At 44.1% G+C, this 17,988-nt stretch overlaps 1 protein-coding gene across 30 annotated transcripts in view; it reads left to right on the top strand.

The window, feature by feature from the left end:
• Positions 1-17,988, top strand: part of AOPEP (aminopeptidase O (putative)) — a 376,610-nt gene that overhangs the window by 217,288 nt on the left and 141,334 nt on the right. For all 30 annotated transcript variants that reach the window (XR_011531426.1, XR_011531425.1, XR_011531428.1 and 27 more), the window contains one exon: positions 16,132-16,192. Coding sequence is in view for 24 of the 30 variants with exons in the window: in XM_070589922.1 (XP_070446023.1) it covers positions 16,132-16,192 (61 nt within the window). In the remaining 6 variants the exon portion in view is untranslated. The remainder of the gene's footprint in view (positions 1-16,131; positions 16,193-17,988) is intronic.

Genomic DNA, 17,988 nt, shown 5'->3' with positions numbered 1-17,988 from the left:
CCTAGAAAGTTTAATCTTCCTCTCTTAATAGAGGCAGGGACCTAGCCCAGCCAGTGGGAGCCCTGGGACGATCAACTGGGCCTAGGGATGGCCCTTGTGGATATGGGGAGCCGGTGCACACAGCTGGGAGCCCCAGAGTCAGGAGCACCAAGAGTGGTAGAGGAACAAGCCAAGGACGTTCCGCAGCTTTAGCTGCTGTGGAAAAGAATGGAGGAGAGGAAAGTTCTAAAAGTTATGGTGGGTAGCCACTATGGAAAACAGTATGGAGATTCCTGAAAAAATTAAGAATAGAATTACCATATGATCCAGCTATTCCACTGCTGGATATTTATCCAAAAAACGTGAGAACTTGAATGCATAAAGATATATGTGCCCCTGTGTTCATTGTGGCATTATTCACCATAACCAAGACTTGGAAACAACCTAAGTGCCCATCAGGGGACTAATGGATAAAGATGTGGTCTATATACACAATGGAATACTACTCAGCCATAAGAAATGATGAAATCTTGCCATTTGTGACAACATGGATGGACCTTGAGGTATTATGCTAAGTGAAATAAGTCAGAGTGAGAAAGTCAAATACCATATGATCTCACTCATAAGTAGAAGAGAAAAACAACAACAACAACAATAAACAAACACATAGATACAGAGATTAGATTGGTGGTTACCAGAGGGGAACGGGTGAGGGATGAGGGCAAAAGGGGTGACTGGGCACATGTGTATAAAGAGCCTGGGATTTGAAGTCAGGCTCTCCTAGATTCTCACCCCAGCTCTACCCCTTCCAACCATGATACTCTGAGCAAGTCACTTCAGCCCTCCAAATTTCAGCTTCCCGTTCCCTCTGGCAGGGTTTTAGGGAGGATTAAACAGCATAATATATGTGAAAATAGGTGCTCAATTAATGATGGATATAGTTGTAAGAATAATCATCTTCTGTGTATCAGGCACTATATATGGGATCTACACACAGTCAGTCATTTAATCCTCCTTACAGCACTCTTCTCCTCCTCCTCCTCCTCAGAATTATTGTAAGCCAACACTTACTGGGAGGTTACTGTATATAGGCACTCAGTTAATCCTCCAAACAACACTATTTGGTACCATTTGGTGCATTATGTTTCTATCTCTCTGTTTTTTTATAATTATTGATATGATAATTATTACTATCAGTTCTAAAAAGCAAAGCTTTGATTTATTTTTTATTGAGTTTGTAATAGTTTACATCATTGTGAAATTTCAGTTGTACATTATTTCTTGACTGTCACCACTTAAGTGCTCCCCTGCACCCCCTGTGCCCACTCCCCACCCCCTTCCCCTGTTCACCACTGAACTGTTTTCTTTGTCCAAGTGTTTGTTTATGTTCCACATATGAGTGAAATCATACAGTGTTTGCTTTCTCAATCTGGCTTATTTTGCTTAGCATAATACCCTCCAGGTCCTTCCATGTTATTGCAAGTGGGATGATTTTGTCTTTTTTTATGGCTGAGTAGTATTCCATTCTATAGATATACACCACATCTTCTTTATCCAATCATCAGCCGATGGGCACTTGGGTTTCTTCCATGTCTTGGCTATTGTGAATAGTGCTGCAATGAACATGGGGGTACATATGTTACTTTGGATTGTGATTTCAAGTTGCTTGGGTAGATACCCAGTAGTGGGGTAGCTGGGTCATATGGTATTTCTATTTTTAGTTTTTTGAGGAAACTCCATACTGTTTTCCATAGTGGCTGCACCAGTTTGCATTCCCACCAGCAGTGTCTGAGGGTTCCCTTTTCTCCACACCCTCTCCAACATTCGTTATTTTTAGTCTTAGTGATTATAGCCATTTTAACAAGTGTAGGGTAGTATCTTAGTATAGTTTTGATTTGCATTTCCATGATTAGTGATTCGAACATCTTTTGATGTGCTTATTGGCCATCTGTGTATCTTCTTTAGAAAAATGTCTGTTCATATCCTCTGCCTATTTTTTGACCGGGTTGTTTGTTTTTTTGTTGTTCAGTTGTATGAGTTCCTTATCTATTATGGAGATAAACCCCTTATCAGATATATGATTTGCAAATACTTCCTCCCAATTGGTGGGTTGTCTTTTTGTTTTGATCCTAGTTTCCTTTGCCTTGCAGAAGCTCTTTAGTCTGATGAAGTCCCACTTGTTTATTTTTTCTTTTGTTTCCCTTGTCTGAGAAGACACGGTATTCAAAAATATCCTTTTAAGTTCTATGTCAAGAGTGTACTACCTATATTATCTTCCATGAGGTTTTTGGTTTCAGGACTTATCTTTAAGTCTGTGATCCATTTTGAGTTTATTTGTGGGTATGGCATGAGATAATGGTCTCCTTTCATTCTTTTGCATGTGGCTGTCCAGTTTTCCCAACATCATTTGTTAAAGAGACTATCTTTTCTGCGTTGTATGTTCTTGGCACCTTTGTCAAAGATTATCCGTCCGTAGATGTGCGGTTTTATTTCTGGGCTTTCAGTTCTGTTCCACTGATCTGCATGCCTGTTTTTTGTACCAGTACCATGCTGTTTTGATTACTGTAGCTTTGTAGTACATTCTGAAGTCAGGGATTGTGATGCCTCCAGCTTTGTTCTTTTTTCTCAGGATTGCTTTAGCAATTCGGGGTCTTTGGTTGCCTCATATGAATTTTAGAATTCTTTGTTCTATTTCTGTGAAGAATGTCCTTGGGATTCTGATTGGGATTGCACTGAATCTGTAGATTGCTTTGGGTAGTATGGACATTTGAAGTATATTTATTCTTCCAGTCCATGTGCATGGAACCTCTTTCTGTCTCTTTATGTCATCATCTATTTCTTTCAATAATGTCTTACAGTTTTCATTGTATATGTCCTTCACCTCCTTGGTTAAATTTATTCCTAGATACTTTAGTCTTTTGCTTGTGATTATAAATGGAGTTGTATCCTTGAGGTCTCTTTTGGTAAGGTCGTTATTAGACTATAGAAATGCAACTGATATTTTGTAAGTTGATTTTGTACCCTTGCAGCTTTACTGTAGTTGTTAATTATTTCTAATAGTTTTCCGATGCATTCTTTAGGGTTTTCTATATATAAGATCATGTCATCTTCAAACAGCGAGAGTTTCACTTCTTCCCTCCCTATTTGGATTCCTTTTATTCCTTTCTGTTGCCTAATTGCTCTGGCCAAAACCTCCAGTACTGTGTTGAATAAGAGTGGTGATAGTGGGCATCCTTGTCTTGTTCCTGTTCTCAGAGGGGTGGCATTCAGTTTTTGGCCATTGAGTATGATGTTGGCTGTGGGTTTGTTATATATGGCCTTTATTATGTTGAGGTAATTTCCTTCTATCTCCATTTTGTTAAGAGTTTTTATCATAAATGGCTATTGGATCTTGTCAAATGCTTTCTATGCATCTGTTGAGATGATCATGTGGTTTTTATTGCTCATTTTGTTAATGTGGTGTATCACATTGACTTATTTGCAGGTGTTGAACCATCCCTGTGTCCCTGGTATAAATCCCGCTTGATCATGATGTATGATCTTTTTGATGTATTGCTGAGTTGGGTTGCCAATATTTTGTTGAGGATTTTTGCATCTATGTTCATCAGTGATATTGGTCTGTAGTTTCCGTTTCTTGTGCTGTCCTTGTCATGCTTGGGTATCAGGGTGATGTTGGCCTCATAGAATACGTTAGGAAGTTCCCATCTTCCCTAATTTTTTGGAATAGCTTGAGCAGGACAGGTATTAAATCCTCTCTGAAAGTTTGGCAGAATTCCCCAGGGAAGCCGTCTGGTCCTGGGTTTTTATTTTGGGGGATGGTTTTGATTACTGTTTCAATCTCTTTACTGTGATTGGCCTATTCAGATTATCCATTTCTTCTTGATTCAGCTTTGGGAGATTGTAAGAGCCTAAGAATTTATCCATTTCCTCTCGATTGTCCATTCTGTTGGCATGTAGCTTTTCATAGTATTCCCTTGTAATCTGTTGTATTTCTGTGGTATCCATTCTTCTTTCTCCTCTTTCATTTCTAATTTTATTTATCTGAGCTTTCTCTGTTTTGTTTTTTTTTCATAAGTCTGGCTAGGGGTTTGTCAATTTTGTTTATCTTCTCAAAGAACCAGCTCTTTGTTTCACTGATCCTTTCTACTGCCTTTTTCTTTCAATAGTATTTATTTCTGTGCTGATTTTTATTATTTCTCTCCTTCTGCTGGCTTTGGGCTTTGTTTGTTCTTTTTTTTTCTAATTCAGTCAGGTGTAGGTTGAGATTGAGCTGATTTGGGATTTTTCTTGTTTGTTAATGTGAGCCTTTATTGCGATGAATTTCCCTCTTAGTACCGCTTTAGCTACATCCCAAATGAGTTGGCATGGCATGTTTTCATTTTCGTTTGTCTCCAGATATTTTTTTATTTCTCCTTTAATTTTTTCAGTGATCTATTGATTGTTCAATACCATGTTGTTTAGTCTTCAAATCTTTGTCCCTTTCTCAGCTTTTTTCTTGTAATTAATTTCTAGCTTCATAGCATTTTGATTGGAAAAGATGCTTGTTATTATTTCAGTCTTCCTAAATTTATTGAGGCCTGCCTTGTTTCCCAACACATGGTCTATCCTTGAGAATGTTCCATGCACGCTTGAGAAGAATGTGTATTCTGCTGTTTTTGGATGGAGTGTTCTATATATGTCTATCAAGTCCAACTGGCCTAGCTTTTCATTTAATTCTACAGTTTCTTTGTTGACTTTCTGTCTGGATGATCTATCCATTGATGTGAGTGGTGTTGAGGTCCCCTACTATTATTGTGTTATTATTAATGTCTTCTTTTAGGTTTGTTAAAAGTTGTTTTATGTATTCTGGTGCTCCTCTGTTGGGTGCATAGATATTTGTAAGTGTTATGTCTTTTTGGTGGAATGTCCCTTTGATCATTATATACTGCCCCTCTTTGTCTCTCTTTATCTGTCTTATCTTGAAGTCTACTTTGTCTGATATAAGTATTACAACACCTGCTTTCTTTTGTTTGCCGTTAGCTTGGAGTATCGTCTTCCATCCCTTCACTCTGAGCCTGTGTTTGTTGCTGGAGCTGAGGTGTGTTTCCTGGAGGCAGCATATTGTTGGGTCTTGTTCTTTAATCCGTCTCGCTACTCTGTGTATCTTGGTTGGAGAATTCAATCCATTTACGTTTAGGGTGATTATTGATATATGAGGGCTTAATGCTGCCATTTTATCACTCATTTTCAGGTTCTACTGCGTTTCCTTTGTTTCTCGCCCCATGTGTTTCAGTCTACCAATTGAGTTAAGTAGTTTTTTCTTTTGTGTGTGTTTGTTTTCTCCTTATTTATTATCTGTGTCTGTTTTGCTTTTTTGCTTAGTGATTACCATGAGTTTTATATTCAAAATCTTGTAGAGATAAGATAGTCCATTTTCTGATGGCTGCTTATTTCCTTAGGCTAAATCAATTCAGTCCCTTTTCTCTTCCCCTCCTAAGTTGTTTTTCTCACATCTTATTCCAACTTGTGTTGTGAGTTTGTGGTTAAAATGACAAGATTATCTTTTTTTGGTGTTTTCCTTCTTTTTATCTTTAATGCTGTTTTTGAGTATTTGCTAACCTGTTCTGATGTATAACTACAATTTTCTGATTTTGTCTACCTATTTATCTCCTTACTCCATGCTTCTTAACCCCTTTCTCCTTTTTTTTTTCCAGTTATGAGGGCCTTCTTGAGGATTTCTTGTATTGGGGGGGAGGGGGTGGTTCTTGTGGCTATGAACTCCATTAGCTTTTGTTTATCTGGGAAAGTTTTTATTTCTCCAGCATATCTGAGAGACATTTTCACTGGATAGAGTATTCTTGGCTGAAAGTTTTTGTCCGTTGAAGATTTGAATATGTCACTACAGTCTCTCCTAGACTGTAAGATTTCTGCAGAGACATCCTCTGAATGTCTGATAGGGCTTCCTTTGTAGGTTATTTTCATCTGCCTTGCTGCCCTTAGTAGTTTTTCTTTGTCATTCACTTTTCCCAGTTTCACTACCATATGCCTTGCAGTAGGTCTTTGTACATTGACCTATTTAGGAGATCTGGTACCCTCTTCCACATGGATTTCCATCTCCTTCCCTAGGTTTGGAAAGTTCTCTGCTACTGTTTCTTTGAACAAGCTTTCTGTCGCATTCTCTGTCTCTTCTCCCTCTGGAATGCCTATAATTCTTATGTTGCATTTCCTAATTGAGTCGGATATTTCTCAGAGACTTTCTTCATTTCTTTTTAGTCTTAGTTCTCTCTCCTCCTCTGTCTGGAGCATTTCAATATGTCTGTCCTCAATTATGCCGATTCGCTCCTCTATGATGTCCCCTTGAGCATTTAGGGAATCCATAGTTTGTTTTGTCTCATTGATTGTGTCTTTCCTCTCCAATATTTCTGATTGGTTCTTCTTTATAGTTTCCATTTCTTTTGTGAAGTAGCTCCTGAACTTGTTGAATTGTTTCTCTACATTCTCTTTTAACTCATTGAGTTTTTTGATGATAGCTATTTTGAATTCTCTGTCATTTAGTTTACATATTTCTGTGTCCTTAGGGCTGATTTCTGGGTACTTGTCATTTTCTCTCTGATCTAGAGATTTAATATAATTTTTGACGTTGCTAGAGGGCATGGCTCTGTTTTTGTGCATCGTGGTATTATTTGGTCGCACTTACCACCTATCACCACTGGGTGGGTGTCAAGAGCCACATATTCTGAGCCCTCTGTGTTCTGCTTAGATCCCAGGCACTGGAGGCTGTGCTGGGTGGGTGGGTGGGGGCTGTTGCACTTTCTTCTGTGTGCTTTCGGGGTTTTCTTGCTCTGCCCTGGCTATCTGCTCTTCTGGGATGTTGGCTTTATGAGGTCACCCCTGCGTTAGCTTTCACCTCAGTAGGGGCTTTCCCCAAGGCTGTGAGGGCCCTCAGGGATCTTTGATGTTTCCATGAACAAACATCCCCTCCCCTGTTTCTTCCATCTTGGAGGCCACCGGCAGTCTCGGATCCCAGTCTTTTGGGGAAGGAGCAAAATTTCCTCTTACCCCATTCCTCCTCCTCCAAGGGGGCCTCCAGCCTCTCCGCCCTCCGATGTATGGCTGCATGGGTCTCTCAGGCGTCTTTTGTGTTGTGTTTGGAGGTCCTCTGTTCGAGTATGAATGTCTTTTTCATTGTATGGTGGAGGGGAGAGATTACTGGGGAAGCTCACTCTGCAATGATGCTGATGTCACTCCTCTATCTCTGTTTTACCAGTAAGAGGACTGAGGGACTGAGTAAGTAGCAGGGTCTCACAGCTGTATGTGGCAGGGCTGGAATTTGCACCCAGGCCTCCTGGCTCTAGAGACTCTGCTCTTATCCCCTCTGTTCCAGACAAGGAAACTGAGACTCCAAAAGGTAAAGTTACTTTCCAAGATCCTTGTTAGCAGGGCGATAGTGTCTGTCCAGCTCTGACCCATGCTCTTTGCATAGAGCTCACTTCCCTGGAAAGGAAGGAGATTCTCTTCCTTGGAAGTGTCTGGTTTTAGTCTGGTTGACCACCTACAGGGATTCATAGAGGACGTTTAAGACCTACCTCAGAATTTAGATGAGGTTCCTTCCTACCCTCTCCTTCTAATTTCCTATCTTAATTTAGTTACTCAAAGTGAATACCCTGAAACATAATTTCTGATAGCAAAATTGATATTCATATGTTAAAGGAGAGCATCTTGAGAAATTAAACATTCCTTGAAGAAGAGCCAACATTACTCTCCTTTCTGACCCACAGTTTTAGCTATGTTTTTATGCTCATAACAGATTTCCTGATGTGGAAGTGAATTCTTTCACACAGACAGAGGCTTAGATCTGTGCACAGCCACACACCTCCATGTTGGTGAGCCTGTCTTATTCACAGCCTAAACTGGGTGTCTGAAGGGTAGGTTGTCAGGGCCTATACTACCAGGAGATGACATGCTAGTTCAGAGTAGCATCCAGAGGCCATGAGGGCATGCAAATTGGTTTCTAAGTGTTAGATTTTTGCCTGGCCTTTTTTGTTTAATATCCCCATTTTCAACTTTCTGCCTCCAATTCTTGATTCAACAGTTAGAAGTGTTATAGTTTGTTAGTTTTTTTTTAAGTCAAATGGGAACATACACACATAAAGCAAGTCAGTGCATTGTACAGAATTAATATATCCATATCGTTTAATAAATTCCTTTGTTTCTACTTCTGCATGTTCATGCCTTTTGATGCTGAAGGAAGTCTTATCCGGGAGATTGCGTGGGGCTTTAGTAATTGGCCAAGACAATTAGCTTTTCAGGAGGCTGCTCGAAAGAAGTACAGCTTGTTTTGGAATGTCTGAAATGTTTCAGATTTAGCATCCTTTCTTTTTAAGCAAACATATGGGTTTTCTTTATGCAAAAATCACATCTGATATGGCTATTGTTCCTAAGTTTACCTGCAAGATATATTTTTTCCCCGTTTTTGTACCTGCCCTGGGATAACTTTTCAGATCCGCTGATAGATAGGAGCAGTTTCCTTAGGAATGAAGGCAGAAAAAAAAGAAAATTAATAGAAATGGTGTATTACCTCCTGTTAGCAAAGTCTGTTTCTGAGTGATGATTATGTGCTCTCACAGAAGAACTTCTTAGGGCTCAAATATGGCAATTTTCATGAAAGTAACAAAGTGCATTTTTAGTTTGGGAGGTCTTCTTTCCTTTCATCCTCTTCCTAATAAGGTTATGAAGTTCATTTGCATGGCCCCGAGCCCTCTGGCTCTGGGGGACCTGGATTTTATCATTGTGAATATTTATTGAGGCAACACACTGTGGGCCCACAAAGAGACTTTTGTTGTGATTGTGGAAGTTAATAGCAGTGTCTCTATTTATTGGTGGCCACTAACCACCAACCTTCACCCTTTGAGAGGGTGCCTTTCCCAGTTAGGATCATGTTTTGGCTAGCAGGCTTAAGCTTTTTAAAATTCTCCTTAAAAGTTAGGCAATTTCATTCCTATGATGAATCTATTTCAGCAAGTATACTAGAGTACTTCTTGAAACTCAGGCATCTTATTTCCTGCTAATCTCAGAATCTAATTCAGCTATTAAAACAGACTGTTTACCCTTTTGCCTGTGCAGCACATTGTACCAATTTTCTCTAGGTCTCCAAAGGCCCACACCTACCCCTCCGGGCCTCTAATCTTTGGCCCTGTTGCAAACTGATCCTCAGGCACATCTGTTAGGCACGGGAGCCGTTCCGAAAAGGGCAAGGTTGTCAGATGAGACCAGCCAGTTAGTGTTCAGGGGCCAGCACTTTCTGTATCATACTGTCTTTGCGTTGTTCTCTGGCTTCAATTAATTGAGCATTCTCTCTTGAGCACCTACCAGGCTTTAGGCTGGACGCTAGGGAACGGAAAGGAATGAATTCCATGTCTAGCCCTCAGGGAGCTCCGAGTCTGAAGACATCCATGAAACAGATCATTATGACTCAGTGTAGGAAGTGCTCTGGGAGCTGCAGAGTCCCAGGTGCACAGAGAAGGGTCTCGTCAGTCCTGGCCTCGAGCCTTTAGGCAAAGAAACGCCACTGAAGGTTTTAAGTGGAGGAGTGCCGTCGGCAGATTGGAAAGATACTCTGGGACTCTGGGGGGCAGCGTGGAAGGTAGATGGGTATGGGGAGAACTACGTCAGCAGACCAAGTAGGAACCAATACAGCAGTTCACTCGAGAGATCTGGAGCTGGAACCGTGGCAGGGATGGTGGTGGTGGCAGTGGGGTTTGAGAGTAATGAACAGATTTGAGGGGTATTCCAGAGGTGCCACCGTGACGACTTGGTTGATTGGTTGTGAAAGTTGAATAGAGGAGTCTAGTGTGAGCCTGACCTTTCCTTCTCTGCCACTCAGTTATACTCTGCAGTGCTGGAAATACGGCAGCTGTTTTGTCTTGGGCATCGGTATGGAGCCGAGGGAGTGGAAGGGAGAGTATTTGAAGGTGGAAGGCGGGAGAGGAGGAGATATGTTTTTGATGGCTTTCATATAAGGTTTCTATTTAAATGCTGATGTTTTATGAGACCAAGGGAAGAAAAATCTGAAAGTGCTTAGGAGGAAATCCAGACAAGCCCTGGGAGCCAGCCTGCCTGGTGAAAGAGTGTCCTGCCCACCTGATATTCTACCTGGATCAACAGCTATCGAGTCTTTCTTTGCTCATCAGCTATGATGTTTGTGTGTGCACATTCATGTGTTTGTTTTAATTCAGTACTGTTTCTCCCTCATGGAGCTAGGGAGTACTTGTTTTGCAAATGTTACGTCATCAATCTTGAATATCTACTTAAGCACAAATGACTTGTTTGGATCCAGAAAATAAGTAACCATGTGCAAAGCTTTGAGATGCATACTAGTTGTATCCATATCTAGAGAGGGGACTTCAAAACATAAATTCCTAAAATTTAAAAATTCATACAGAATGTAAGTTACGTTCCAGAACAAGGGCATTTTCCATTGCAGACCCTGAGCACTGAGATTCCCAAAGCTTGCATGCATCTAGTGCCTGCACTTCTGAAGTTCTGTGTCTATCATTTAGTTCATGTGAAAGTTGTCGGGGCTGTGTGGTTCCCTGTAGAGACATGGATAAGATGTGATCTTTAGAATCTCAAGAGGCTGAAGACGGGAGCTAAGAGTGGTAAAGACATTTCTGCAGATCAGCAACAAGTTGATAGGCACAAGTAGCAGATATGGCTAATAATCAACTCCCCATCCTTGTCATTCTACTCTTGGAAATCAACGGAGGGAGCAAATACGGCATATGCAATACTGTTTTCACGCAAGCCTGGGTCTATTTCTAAATACATTAACATCACAAAGAGAGGAGCAATCAGGAACTTTCTTGGCTTTAAACACAGTTTGTTCCAGCATCATGCCAGGGTGTCCAGTATATTTTCTCCCCTGCTGTGTTGACCATGTGTGAGCACATTTATAGCTCACAGGGACTAGAGACAGACCCTGAAACTCAGAGTGGCCTTAGAGGATGTGGGAGCACAGCAAGGGAACTCTCCAGCCTGAGGGTGAAACGACCCACCGTGCCAGATCCCTGGCAGGCTTCAGAAACGAGGCGGAAGTCCTGCTCACTAGTACAGATATGGAGCGCATGCAGTCGTGGGCCTGTGTACTTTCAGCTATCTGTATGAAATCAATTTCCATAGTGATCAGACATGCAGAAGAGTAATTTCCTGTGAGTCCTGGGTCCCAGTGAAGTGGAAATGCTTCTGCTTGTCTATTGTGATTATTTAAGCCACATGATCTCAGAGGGGAAACATTCTCCACTGGCTTAGACTCTGACTGTCTTGATTTGAAAAAAGTCAATTTTCAGCTTTACCACTGCTATATATCCAAGTCCAGACCTAAAAGTGCACCTGCACTGTCATCTCAATAATTATGATCAAAACTACAAAAACTGTGTACATGTTATTCTTTCCTAAAACATAGAGTCCATTTCTTCCGTGAAAATTAAATGTTTTTGCATGGTTTCTCATAATTTCTTTGGGAGGTAAGACTACTTATACTACCTTCAAAGATTTTTTTTTGAAGCTTGGCTGAGCTAACATCTGTTGCCAATCTTCCTTTTTTTAAATTTCTTCTTCTTCTCCCCAAAGCCCCCCAGCACATAGTTGTATATTCCAGTTGTACATCCTTCTAGTTGTGGCATGTGGGACACCACCTCAGCATGGCCTGATGAGCGGTGCCATGTCCGCGCCCAGGATCCGAACTGGCGAAACCCTGGGACGCCAAAGCAGAGCGCACAAACTCAACCACTCGGCCACGGGGCCGGCCCCAAAATGTTTTTTTTTTTAACAACAGAAGTTAATGCCTTCATCTTCCTCTCCTAGTTTAACGTCTTATTGCACATTAGCAGTCCACAAACAAGCATCGGTGCAGCTTGATGCCGGCACTCACCCTGGAAGTCTTTTCTTTAGCCCTTTGTCTGGGCTGACTTTGGCCAGTCTTCTTATGCTGCAGTTGTCCGTCAGCTAAAAACCCATGCCACAATTGGCACCCACTTCACAAGGATATTCTGAGGAATGAAGTGATAACGGTTGTAAGATGCTTTGAACCTTTCCTAAGGAAAGTGTTCTGCAAACATGTTCTCTTCATTCACGGGGGAGTGTCTTTTGCTCCTGGATGCACGTGAATGACAGCTGTCCTGCTCTCACACTTTTGCCCCTCCCAAGGGTCTCCCCATCTTTTCAGAACTGTAATCAAAGGGCAGAAAGACAGGGCAACCACAGCAGGGGCCAGGCCACCTTCAGCAGGAGAGATGTGAGCAGAAGAAGTCAGCGCTGTTTGGAGTGGGCATGGGCACTCCCCTTCTGCTGCCTTGTCTGCTCCATAAATCACGAGCTGATGTATCATGAAGCCTGAGTTCAGCACAGAAAGAAAAGCGGGGTCTTTGCAGCCAGGCAATATAGGTGTGAATCCCAGCTCTTCAAGTACCACCTGTGTGGCCTTGGATAAGTCCTGTAACCTCTTGGAACATTTGTTTGCTCATCTCTAAGATGGGGGTGATCATATTGATCTTGCACAGATATTATAAAATTTAAATGAGATTTTTGTCTATAGTGTCTGGTACATAGTAAATGTTCAATAAGCAATAGCTACCACTTTTATGCCTTTAGTTGGCAGTGTATAGAGGAGTTTTTATTTGTTTTGTTTTTAGTATCCCTGTATACTGGTATCTCTGTGTGCAAATACTAAGTATGGCAAAGCAAAATTTGCCTTAATACTTGGTGAAATAACCCTCCAAGTTGGCCTGGCCACTTGTCCAGGTGGTAGACTGTGGCGCTGTATACAGATTGTACTCGGGCCTGTACATTCTATGGAAAGTCACCCTGCAGAGAGCAGTGGGACCCATTGTCTGCATACCATCTCTCCCAGCTCCAATGGCCCTCGTCCAACGCTACCTTCCACATCCATCCCCATCCTTCCACATCAGTTTAGGCTTCTTCTCCTTGCCTCTCATTTGAGCACGTTCAAGCCTCCCCTTTGGTCTCCCTGCCTTCAGCCTCTCCTCCTTCCGTTACTCTTCCTCGACTCCAGTCTGTTCGTGCCATGTTGCAGCCCTGCTTCAGAGCCTCCCTGATGAAGCCCAGGCTCAATGGCAGGACTTCAGGGTCCTCCCAGGACTCCCTGTTTCCTTTTCACCTCATTCTGTGGGCCAGGCCCGCTGACCATGTCTTTGAGCTTTCCTGCCTCTGCTCTCTTTGCCCTGCGTGCACTTTCTTTCCCTTTCTCCTGGTCCTGCCTGTCATTCTGGACAGCACAGCCTTCCTCCATGACAGTTCAAGCCTGTGTTTGCCCCATAGGGAAGGGTTTGCCTCTTTTCAGCCTTCTCGGGTAAAGACTTGCACCCTACTCAGTAATGTTCTGGGACTCAAGTGCCCAGCCCCTCCCCATACCACCCCTGAAGAAGTGTCTTTAAGCTAACATTCCCCAGAGGAAGTTTATGTCCATGTCCTCTTACTCACTCCTCCAGGGGGATGCACGACAGCTGTTCACCATCTTTTGTAAAATCACTCAAAAATGGCTCTGAAGTTACTCTGCAGACTTCTCTTCTTCAAGATATTTAATCCCAGTTCCCTGACCTCCCTTGTGGATCCAGAGTACTTACCCCTTTGATCATCACTGCTGCTCTTTTCTAAACCCTTTCTAAATTCTCCGTCTTCCCCTTAAGTTGTGGAAGGTTTAAGAATGCCCATTTTTCCCGAGTGCCACAGCCCGGAAAACCTCGGTTCAGAGTCAGCCTTTTGCTGCGGCTTCCCTGAGTCTCTCTCAAAGGATGGCTGACAAGAGCTTTTAGCCCCAGGGCTCCGGACACAGGAGTGTCCCTCTCTGGCTGGAAAGGAAGCAAATGAATGGGCCACTTAGAGAGGAGCACCAATGGAGGAAGGCCAGGGAAGAAGCCAGCCCTTGCTTCTACATCAGGGCAGACAACTTAGAGGCCAGCGGAGCCTCCAGGTCTGCTCAGGCCCCGGGCAGACACTCAACTCCGCCAAGTGAAGCCTCACCCTGGGGCCAGACATGCATTCCAAGAACAGGCCTTCCATGGAGCATCTCGTCTTCAACAGAAAGTATCAAATGTATCTTACCCTCCTGCCTCACACATTTCAATGAAGATAAAACAACTCCAGGTCTCCTTGGGCACTCTAGGTGGCCCTTCTAGCCCCACTTTCCTCCTGCTGGCAGATCAGTTATGCCAGTTAAGGGTATTTCCAGTGCCTCTTCCTCCAGCCAACCAAGTAAATCAAGCCCAGGAAAGAAGGATGATCTGGATTTAAGGTGCCCTGAGAGATGCCTACTCTCTTCAGGTCACCCCCGCGCCTGCCCCACTGCATGCATTCACCCACACATGCGAGCACACTCACACCGGGGCATAGGAGTGCACACGTGCATGCCCCCACATGCACATGCACGCAGCACACTCACAGCTTCGGAGGACTGGGCCGTTTGCACTGAGATTGACGCTGTGAAATGACAACAAAGAAGTAGTGGGAAAGGCCCAGAGATGGTGGCACCTGGCCTTTCATATGAGGCACGTCCAGTAATTCCACTGAGTCTGGGAACCTGGACTATCAGCCTTAGGAGGTAGCCATCCTCCCTGTATCCCCTTCTGCCCTCTCCCCTGCCCCTGCCCGCTCGTCCCGCAGATGGGCATCAGCTTGATGGTGAATGCAAACCATGTTCTCTGCAGAAGCTCTCTTCCCTCTGTGTAGTTGTTCTGTTTTGAAACAGCAGCCGCTCCTTCGGCAGCCTTTGCTTTTGCCTGGCGGCCAGGGAAGACAAGGTGTACTGGTGAGTTGCTTCTTGCTGGAGAAGAAAAGGAAGGGAAAATACAATCAGTCCCCTTCGTCCAAACCCACCGGCCGGCCGCTCCTCCCTCCCTCCCTTTCTCTCTGCTGCCCAGCCTGCAGCACAGCCCACAGGGGAGGGGGCACTTGGCCCTCAGCGCCATGGCAAATGCAGATGGCTCTGTATCTTCCCACAGCTGCTTTACAGTCCAAAAGGGAGGGAGGCTGGAGGGAGGAAAGGAGTATTAGGGAGATATAAGTAGTATATAATACAGAAAATTTCAAAAGGTGCAGAGCTTAACAACTTGGGAATATCTTAGTGGGAAAGGTGATGATTAATTTAAAACACAATAATTTTTATTGAGTCAACAGTGAAATGTGTTTTCATTCATTCACATAAAAATATCTATGAGGATCCTCTTTTATACCAAGAACTATTTTAAGTGCTGGGTTTCGGGAAGTGAGTCAAGCAGACGTGGACTCTGCTCTCAGAGAGCTTCAATCCAGTGAGGGGAGTTAAAAGTCAAGTATGAAATACCTCGCAGCCGTAAACTGGGGAGGCTGCTGTGGCACAGGGCACAGGGAGCATGGTGGATGTCACACACACAGCCTGGGAGAGGCGGTGGGCGTGAGCAGGAGCGATCTGGAAACGAGAGAGGAATTGCTTTAAACTTCAGGAAGGCGTAGCCTGAAGCCTGGTGACCCTTAATGTACTGGATCCTTAGTATGTTTAGGGAGTGTTCAAATCGTCAGGGCATGAAACCAGAAGGATTTCAGCTGAGTTTGCATCCGACCTCAGAAGCAGTCATAGTATTTCAAGTAAAGCAGAATGTGGGCCTCCTTGAAGGCAGACGCGGTGGAAGCCACACGTGCTGCCTGCGTCTGAGCCTCTGTGTGCTCTGAGAATGATCTGTATTGTTTTTGCTTGTTGTAGCCCATGGTCACTATGAAGTTTGAATTTCCTTTTTTTATACTAAGTGCTATAATGCTCAGATTTCCCTTCGCTCCACTGCTCTCCACAAAGCAGTCATGCCTAATGTGTTCTATGAACTTCTCCTATCTTCCCTAAATTGGTGCTCCTGACCAAAAAGTTCCTCTCCAAGCATCAAAAGCACCGATTATGGTGTACCTCTGATTTTTAGATTTCATCCTGTTGGCTGAAGAGAAGCTGTCCTGAGTGACCGAGTCCCCTCCCACGCTGTAACCTGGGACAGCCTTCCTCTTTCTCCAAAGATGCAGTCCTCCTCTGGGAATCCGTGTGGGGATGTGCCCGAATAGCTAGAGGAGCGTTGTGTGTAATAAGTGCGCTGTAAGTTTCTAATCTCAGACTTTTTGTTGTTGTTTTAATTTTTAAAGGCTTGAATTGTCTGTTGAAAACATCTTCCGAGACTGGCTCGAGAGTTCTGGAATACCACAGGTACGCTCAGGGTAACTGCTTCAGGGGAGTCTGCGGAGAATAGTAGAGGTTGCCGCTTAGTGACAATGATTTCTATGTCTGTAATCATCTTACTGAGTTGGAGTATCCCTAAGTGAGGAAAGTGATGGCCTTCCACCCCTCTCAGCCTGCCATCGTGAGTGTGCCTCTGGCCTCTATCTCAAGTGACGTAGTGCTATAGGTGGACATGCTGGTTGACCCTGAACTGTATGTTACATGAGGTCATACAAAGTGTGATATATATTTTGGGTGGTGTCACCAGGCAACAATTCAGTGCCCCCAGTGGGTTGAGCAGCTGGGCTCCAGCTCTGCTTTTTGGCTACAGCCAGCTGAGTGAGTGGCTTGCCTGTAGCTTTCCTCTGACCTGTGGGACCCATAGTTTCTCCATCATTTCCTTGGTGCAGCTGCCCCTCGACTTCCTTATCTGGTTCTGCATCCTTGCCTCAGGCTGGTCTTCTCATCTGAATAAGCCAGTTAGATTCATTTTTCTGTCTTAGGGATCAGGACTCACTCCTATGGAAGGTTTTACTCTCTCCCTGCCTTTCAGCTCCTGGGCAACGCTGAGGGAGAGATGGTTCCCAGCCAGCTCTCGCTCCGTGGGAATCACCTGGCCTGGAGCCTCCTCTCCTCTTCACTCTCCCTCAGTCTTGTGCTTCCCAGAGCCTTACGGGCAGCCCTGGCCCCCTCACCAGTCTGAATGCTGACCCTAGCTAGAGCCTGGTCTCTGGGAAGCCTGAGGGTGGCATCCCGAGGGGCCTGGTCAAAGGACCCTGCAGGCCTGAGACTTTCCCTGTCCGGGCTGGGCCCTGGAGCAGCTGCAGACACGTTGTAGTGGGCCTTGGTGTCCGGGAGTGGACCCCCAGGTGGTGGTGAGAAACTGCCAGGCGAGCGGCCCGTCAGCCTGCTCGCTTCTGGTTTAATGGCTGGTTATATGAGCTTCCCCTTGGGAGTGTCTGAATGTCAATGAATGTCTGTGAACCATGAAATTAAGGAACAGGAGGGGCTGTTCTCCATTACCTTTTCATCCCTTTACTCACATCTTTGTTCTGTTCTACCACACAGGGGAAAATGTCGGCCACCAGCCCCTGTGAGCTCATTCCTAGAAAGGACACATTGCCTTTGGTTCAGGAATGTGTATCACCTATTAAAAGTTATTTGTTTGGCCCACTCTTTCTGGGGACAAAAAAATAATAAAATCTTGAGGCCTAAAAAAGCAAAACAAACAGGGTAGGGTAAGGCAGCACCTGGTCCTGGGAGGCAGTGCTTTCAACTCATATATATTATAATGAGGGCCTGTGATTTCCAAGACAGTGGCTGCCAAACCAGGCCGCTCGCTGAGTACAAAATCCTCAGGAAAACAAAGTTAAGGTTTGTCTGATCCTAAATAGCTAAGCTTTACCCTTCTTGTTTTAGATGGGGTTGAGGGGCATCTGCTGGAGCTGTCTTCCTTGTGCTCCTAGGCCAGGCTGTTGCAAGGCTCCCAGACATTCTTAGCATGGCCTGGAAGCTGGGAAGAGTTGGGAGCTCAGAGAGCAGAATCCCAAATTTCCTGCTCCAAACAACAAGGTCGCTGTGTTCAGCAGTGAGCCCCGAGGGAAGAGAAAAGAAAGAGTCCTTAATTGAGTGCCCAGAAGCAGGCGCACCCCGCTTGAGTCGTAGTTCTGGGCCTGACCCTCTCACTCCCAGGAGGCTCAGTCGTTTCCCCTCAGAGGAGGAGGCTTTGCCACCAGCAGAAGGCTTTTGCTTTTCATTAAAAGGGGAGGGCTACGTGCAAGGGA

This window comes from Equus przewalskii, chromosome 22 (assembly GCF_037783145.1).
Source record: "Equus przewalskii isolate Varuska chromosome 22, EquPr2, whole genome shotgun sequence".
NCBI lineage: Eukaryota > Metazoa > Chordata > Mammalia > Perissodactyla > Equidae > Equus > Equus przewalskii.
Note: the sequence above shows the minus strand (reverse complement) of the source record. Positions and strands in the feature narration are given on the sequence as shown.